Raw genomic sequence first — 7,364 nt, 5'->3', positions numbered from 1 at the left:
CGGATCCGTTGACGGCGACGGCCACCGTAGAGAACGCCGGAATTCCGCCGCTCGGTTCTGAGTTCTCGTCCTGCATCGCCACCATGAAAGCTCCAAGGTTTCTGGCTGTTGGTTTCTTCTGTTACACGGCGATGAATGGGTTCTATAGACCGCAAATCCACTTGGTTGACTTTATGATGAATTTATAAGAAGAAGACAATGAAAGGTAGGCTTTGGTATTTATGGGCTTCAAAATAAATTGCGCCTACTCGTTAGAATATTTTTTTTTTTTGAAAGTGCGATTAGAAAAATAATTTAATTTTGTTCTTTGGAATATCATTTTATTCGGGGCTTATATTTTGCTAGAAGTTGAGATATATAACTTTAGTTTATATTCGATCAATTAAACCCCCATAAAGCTGGAATAGAAATTACCAAATAAATTCATCGAATCTTTTACCCAACTACATCTAACACAGGATCGGAAAAGTCTGAGTGCATATCCTCTCCACATTTAGATTTGAATCCGGTAAAAACATAATTTTCATATTTTTTTATCATTAGATCATCCAAATTTGAATGAAAAATTATCAAGTTAGTATCATGCAACCATCTAAAAGTATTTTATTCGATATTGATACTTATAATTGAATATTTTGAATTAAAGTATCAAAATCACTTGATAGAGATTTTCATTTTCGTGTCATTTTTTTTACTTGGAATAAATATTTTGAATTAAAGTATCAAAATCACTTGATAGATATTTTCGTATTCCTGTCAAAAAAAATTTTCATTTGGAAGAAAACATTTTCCATTGACCAGGTGGTTTAATGAATATAACTTAAGAATAAAGGGTCTACATTGAAATGTTTATCAAAATACAAGGATAACATAAATAAAAAATAAGATGAAGCGTTGACATTAATGAGATATAATAAAAACATTTGGGAAAAAAAATTGAGCAACTTGCGAATTTCCAAATGATATATTTGACTATCTATTTGGATTATATTAGAGAAAATGCAATTATTTTTATTAAGGCTGGTTCGTAGATTCTGTCTCTGGTGCAATGAACATTCTCCGGAAACTACTTTTCTCCATTTAGCCACTCAGCAATTTGCAATACTCAAATCCCTCAGATTTTTTTTTTTGATAATCGGGTGATCCCAAACCTAAAGGCCCAAACTAATCCCGATCCACGCGCACGACCCTGCAATACACACGTGAGATGTGAAACATCCATATTCCCCTCAAATCCATCAGTTTGATGACGACATCATGAAACAAATGCTCATTACCCAATGAATCACCTGATGATGATGATGATGATACAGTTCAATATTATTTGACATATATATATATATACACATTTATGTATATTTCTAAATTCCTTTCACTTTTGGTATCAAACACATATAACAAAAATCGAAGGGTGAGATAAATCCGAAACATAATGACACCACATGGTCGGAGAAGGGATGACTGTTTAATGCCACCATGAACATGTAGAATGTCTCATCCGTCGTTTACTGCTCTCACACACACACACACAGGGATAAAGACAACCATTCTGATCAACCCAAAAAAAAAAACAATAAAATAGTAAAAGAAAAAGGCTCATAACATTTCCAAAGGGGAGTAAAAAAAATAAAGGTAAAAATAAAAATAAGCTTTTTTTCTAAACGACATCGTTTTACACCCGCCCGAGCAACTTACGCATCGTTTTCTTTGTGAGGGAATCAGTGATGATGGTGGAGCCTTTCGTCCTTGACTTGAAGGGTCTCGATGCCTTTGATGGTGGTTTCGTAGTGCCTTCTGGTGGAGGAAGACCTCTTCGACTCGGACAACCCGACCGGCGAGTTTCTGGGTATGGCCCCACCACGGCTCCTCTGAAGTTCGTCCACTGCCAGAAACGCCTCCCGGCTGCTTCCACCGGTCACCCTCCGTGAAGATCCGGCCGATTGAGCAAACAGCGATGAGCTCGGCATATGCTGAACCCCCATCATCATCATCATCATCATCATCATCATAACAACGATGTTTCATGTTTGAAGCAAACATGAAGGAAATTAATCAAATCTCCCAAGGCAAAATGAGTGTTAAATCCGCTGAAACTTAAAAAAACTTGAACTTTCTCCATGATGAGACATTGAAGTCCACATCTTTTAAATCATTCAGAAAAGTTAATCGAATTTCCAAAGGCAAATCATTGTGAAAATCTGAACCTTCCCCAAAATGGGACCTTAAAGTCAAGATTTTTTTTTAAAAAATCATTGTAAAGTGCAGTCTATGGATAAAAAAAAACAAGAGCAAGGATCATACCATGGTCTCTCTAGCCATGGCTGACTCGCCCATCCTCTGATGGTTCGAAAGGTTCCCGGAGTTATCAAGAGCACCTGACATTCTCCTCCTCGACGAGTCCAAACCAATTGGACGCCCTTCTTCCTCACCTTCATCGCCAAAAACATACAGAGAATATGCTGAGTTCTGTGAAGTGGAACAAGAAAGAAATCTTTTCGAACAGTAAATCTGTAAAATACCCGTGTATCGGTCGATGCTGGAAATGCCCGGAGGCAACCCTGCGCTTGTTCCCACAGCAGGGTTCTGTGACAGAAAAAACTCAATCAGGAAAAGACCACAGCCGGGTCGAGAAATAAGATTGTACAGAACTATAGAATCCCCCTTACGATGCCACGAGTCTGGGGAGCAGTCAGTTGGGATTGTTGATACTTCAAGATGGTCCAGTCAAACACATAATCAAACTGAAACCCTGCAACAGATACAATATACCCTGTTTCAGAAACAGGGATTGTGCTAGAAACGAGTTTGTTATGGGTTTGGAGAAAGAAAATTTCAAACCTTCGCGGATAAAGAGATCCCGGAATATTCTCTTGAGATAAGCATAGTCTGGTTTATCATCAAAACGGAGCGATCGGCAGTAATGGAAGTAGGACGCGAACTCAGATGGGTAACCACGACATAAGGCCTGGAAGAGACAACCGTGAAAGAATCAGATCATAGGAAATAGATTTCGGAATAAAGCAGCATACTTTGCAAAGGAACTTACCTCGATGGATGTAGAGACTTTCTTTTCACTGATCCTCTCATACTTTTGTTTCTTCGTTCCAGCTTTCAGTCCTTGCCACGGAAGACTGGAAATGGAAAAAAAAATCCCAAGGTCAAAACCACCACGAGTAGTAAGAAAGTCAAGACCAAAGCAGCGCTTGTAGCAAAACTCACCTTCCTCTTAGGAAGTACATGAGGATATAGCCAAGAGACTCTAGGTCATCTCTTCGACTTTGCTCTAGATTTTCGCGATCCCATACAAAGAAAAAGCCGTAAGTCAAATAAATCTTGATATCGGATAAGGAAAAGCACTTGAACTGAAGCAGACTTTGTCAAGCTTACCGATTCCTAGGTGAGTGTTCATGCTTGCATATCTTGCTGTTCCAGTCAAATTCTTATTCTCCCTACAATATTAAGAGATTCAAGATTGGGTTCAGCGTTTACACAACAGGTCCTGCTCAAAGGAAGAACAGAGGGAACCTACACATTATAAAACAGCCATCTCACCTGTACGGAATGTGCTGATGGGTTGTACTATCCCTGTATTTCTTAGCCAGTCCAAAGTCGATGATATATACCTTCAGAGAGGAAAGAACACAGTTAATGGTAGTTAGTCATTCTGATGATATAGAGAACAATTTTTTTTTAAAAAAAGACAACATATGATCAGCTTTTAAAGGATTAAGGTGATAAAACCTGGTTTGCACGTCTTCCCAAGCCCATGAGAAAATTGTCCGGCTTGAGATCTCGGTGAAGGAACGACTTTGAATGGACAAACTCAACACGGTTTATCTTACATAAGAAAAGAGGAATCACTATCATTCCCAAAACAAGTAAATGAAAAGACAAAAAGGCTTCGTGACTAAGAAAAAAAAGAGACTCACCATTTGATCTGCAAGCATGAGAACCGACTTCAAGGAGAGTTTCCTGCTACAGAAATTGAATAGATCTTCAAGACTCGGTCCAAGCAAATCCATCGCCAAGACATTGTAGTCCCCTTCAACTCCAAACCACTTGGCATTCGGAACCCCGGCTGGAAAATCAAACCACGGACGAAAACAGCACAAGCCATGAGAATCAGAACAAAGAAGTCCAAATTGATAACAAGCTCGTTATCAGAAATACGATTTCTTTAAAGAAGAATCATTACTTCCTCCCTGCAGAATCCTGTATAACTTCGATTCATACAGCAGCTGTGGATGTTTTGTTTTCACGTTTTCCTGCAAAAGAAATGATACATTATCATCATCCAACATACCACATCTACGGATGCGGATCGAATCCTGGCAATTAAATCCACGTTTAAGCCCATCTCCCAAATCTCACTCAAGAACTTCCTCCACCATACATTCTAATACTGAGTTCAGATGTATAACCAGACATACACAATTAAGCTACCCCAATTCCTGCCTCTACAATTAAATATACAGAATTTGGCAAAGAAACAACACCAAATGGAATGAGCAAAAGCTCAGGAACGAGATACTCACAAACTTAATTGCAACCTCCTCATTCGTCTGAACATTGGTACCTAAACATTTCGATTAAGAATGTCAGAATACTCCAATGTCAAAAACCCATTTAATTGATCGAAAGTATCCAGCAAAAAAAAGGAAAAATCAAATCAAATCTGGAAGACGAACCGAGATAGATCTCCCCAAACGAACCGCTTCCGATCTTCCGGCCGAGGCGAAACTTGTTTCCCACGCGGGGTTCCATCAACGACGACGACCCAAATTCCGAAACCCTAATTACAATCTGAAGCCCTACCTTTGATTCATAATAGAAATTATTTTCTACAAATAAACAAAAGAACTCCTTTCCGACACCGGAATCAGCCGCACCAACAACTCATAATCTCCATAAAACAAAATGCAGGGCTTCACACAAATACAATTCCCTGAAACAAGAAAAAGCTGAAAATTCGCGGATTTTTTTCGCCGACTAGGGCCAAATAATTCGCGGAAACAAGGAGAGAAAGCAAAACGCAATAACCATTTTCGTCCACCTCTCGATCTGGAACAAATAATTCCTCACAACCCAATGCTGTTTTTTTGTTCACGCTTTTTTTTTCCCGACGCTAGAATGGTAACAAGGATAAAAGAGAGCTTCGATGGACAGAGAGAGAGAGAAAGAGAGAGAGAGAGAGAGAGAGAGAGAGAGAGAGGGGGTGTTTCTCAAAGGTTGGATCTTTTCCTTTCACTTTCTCCTCTTTCCTCTCTCTTTCGTTGCGGGTAATTATTCTCAGCTTTCCGATTTAGATTGAAATTTTCCAAACCGAACCAGATTCCGGTTCATCCTAATAGAAATACCACATCAACGTCATTCAAACAAAAAATTAATCAATCACATTATACTCAATTCATAATTTATTAAATTCAAAACAACTTTTTTTTGAAATTTGAGTAGCAATCGAAAATAAATTATAACAGATTGTTAAATGAATTTCATAACATCTTCAACCTTTTTCAGGCCGGTTCTATGATGCGGTTCAGTTTGGTTATGATATTTCCCGGTTTTGCCGTGTTTGAAAATGCACGCGTAGAATTTACTTTGTCGGGTTTTTTTTTTTTTTTCGACTGGAAAAGGAAGTTATAATAATTATTTATTTGGTAACGAGAGAGATAGATGGGTGACCGTCGGACAGAGCGTGTTGGCTACGCGTGCCTTCAGAACCTTGTGCATCGCGTAAGTGGGGCCGGCTACGGTCGTTGGCACGTGACTTTTAGCCACCTGTGACTGTGAGCCATTGTAAACGTTATCCGCACGTGTTTTTTTTTTCCTTTCCATCGTCTCCTGTTTTAATTTTTTTTTTTAATGTTGACTTCACTGTTTCTTTAAGCTGAACTTTGTCCAATTAGTCTTTCGATTTAACATTTAATCACGATAATTAATTTTGTCTTCTCCTCCTCGAATCAAACCTCACTAGGCTTGCTCTTTAGCACTTATCGTACCAATAGGAAATAATGAAGATAGCAATTAGTTTCGGTCAAAATAAAATACATTTCTCATAATAAATAACATTAAAACAGTTATGAATTTAGCTAACGTGAGAAAATTATAATTCATATTTAGTCTTGTTAAAGTACAACGTGTAACGTATGCGTTGTTGGTATTTTTAGAGTAAATGAATGAGGTTTAATATTAATCTCTCAAGAGATTCATAGTTATATGTATTACGGATATGGTGGAGGAGTTAAATATTCGTAAATGATATAATATGGATCGGTGAAACACATATGTGTTTGGCAGTAAAGTTGTTCGGTTTGTGAGTGACGTATACCTCAACTCGGGTGAAGTAGAACTCAGTCTTCATGACGAAAACGAAATTTTCTTTACAGAAATGTAACTCGGTCCGTGTTAGATTTAACTCGAACCGTGTTGATTGTCTGAGGAAAAATTCGTGTTGCACAGAAATTTGACACGGCCCGTGTCAGGTGGAACTCGATCTGAGTCAAAAGTCTATGAGAAGTACTTCATGTTGTGTCAAGTGTAACTCGGAACATGACAGTTATATACGAACTGATGCGATTCTTCGCGTAATAACTGCAGATTTTGCAACTTTTGGTGATGATCTTTGGTGTTTATATACTAAAGATGTCAGAATAAGTTGGGTACGATATTGATTTCATTTTTGAGAGATTTTGAGAGCACTTTCGGAAGTTTCTTGCAAAAACTCTCCCGAAAGCTTTCGTTCATCTTCTTCTTCACGTTTCCTTGTCTGTGCGTTCTTGAACGAGCAATTCTAGAACGTATTTCTCTTCATTGTATTTCAGAATCGTATTCCGGTAGTCCTTGCTCATAACGGACGGAATAACGGTTTTAGGAAAGTGTCTACACGCCTTGAAGAGATATCCGGTCCCTCGGTTCGATTTCATTCTCATTTTTCCGTTGATTTCCTCCAGATTTCTAACAATCTAAAACCGTTATCCACTCGAGGATGACATCTTCTGTGAGGGATTTGGCTATGAACTTTCACAAACTCGACAAGTTCGAGGGCGTGGGCTTTAGGGGGTGGCAGAAGAAGATGCACTTCTTGTTGACGATGTTGAATGTTGTCTGCGTCATCAGCACACCCAGACCGGAAGAGACCGAAGAGGAAACTTTAGCGCATGTACGTATACGAAACAAATGGAACAACAAAAACTATGTATGTTGCGGTCATATTCTCAACGGTATGTCAGACGAATCTCTTCTTCGTTTGTTGTTGATGATTTCGATGTGTCTATGTTGTGGCATGCTAGACTAGGACATGTTCATTACAAACGTGTTAACTTTATGTCGAAAATGGATTTAATTCCACCATGCACGTTGAATGA

General features: G+C 38.6%; 2 protein-coding genes across 2 annotated transcripts in view; both read right to left on the bottom strand.

Annotated features, from left to right (window-relative positions):
- LOC104814012 (U-box domain-containing protein 34) overlaps nt 1-242 on the bottom strand; it is a 3,820-nt gene extending 3,578 nt beyond the window's left edge. Inside the window, exon 1 of the mRNA XM_010541859.2 lies at nt 4-242. Coding sequence (XP_010540161.1) covers nt 4-85 — 82 coding nt within the window. The 5' untranslated portion in view covers nt 86-242. The remainder of the gene's footprint in view (nt 1-3) is intronic.
- Nucleotides 243-1,417: 1,175 nt separating this feature from the next.
- On the bottom strand, nt 1,418-5,252 carry LOC104813495 (casein kinase 1-like protein 12). Its single transcript, XM_010541095.2, has 14 exons — nt 4,689-5,252; nt 4,536-4,576; nt 4,196-4,265; nt 3,930-4,078; nt 3,742-3,837; nt 3,553-3,623; nt 3,388-3,449; nt 3,220-3,283; nt 3,047-3,131; nt 2,839-2,965; nt 2,667-2,749; nt 2,520-2,583; nt 2,302-2,429; nt 1,418-1,970 (listed from the first exon to the last, which is right to left on the bottom strand). The coding sequence occupies exons 1-14, from the start codon at nt 4,762-4,764 to the stop codon at nt 1,719-1,721; spliced, it is 1,368 nt and encodes a 455-aa protein (XP_010539397.1). The 5' UTR covers nt 4,765-5,252; the 3' UTR covers nt 1,418-1,718.
- Nucleotides 5,253-7,364: the final 2,112 nt, after the last annotated feature.

Source organism: Tarenaya hassleriana, unplaced genomic scaffold (assembly GCF_000463585.1).
Source record: "Tarenaya hassleriana unplaced genomic scaffold, ASM46358v1 Cleome20, whole genome shotgun sequence".
Classification (NCBI taxonomy): domain Eukaryota; kingdom Viridiplantae; phylum Streptophyta; class Magnoliopsida; order Brassicales; family Cleomaceae; genus Tarenaya; species Tarenaya hassleriana.
This window is presented reverse-complemented; position numbering and strand designations above follow the sequence as displayed.

Coding starts and splice junctions, on each gene's coding strand:
- LOC104813495 (XM_010541095.2), bottom strand. CDS start 4,764: ATGGAACCCCGCGTGGGAAACAAGTTTCGCCTCGGCCGGAAGATCGGA. Junction 4,577..4,688: donor GTTTGGGGAGATCTATCTCG/GTTCGTCTTCCA, acceptor CGAAATGTTTAG/GTACCAATGTTCAGACGAAT. Junction 2,966..3,046: donor AAGTCTCTACATCCATCGAG/GTAAGTTCCTTT, acceptor TGTCTCTTCCAG/GCCTTATGTCGTGGTTACCC.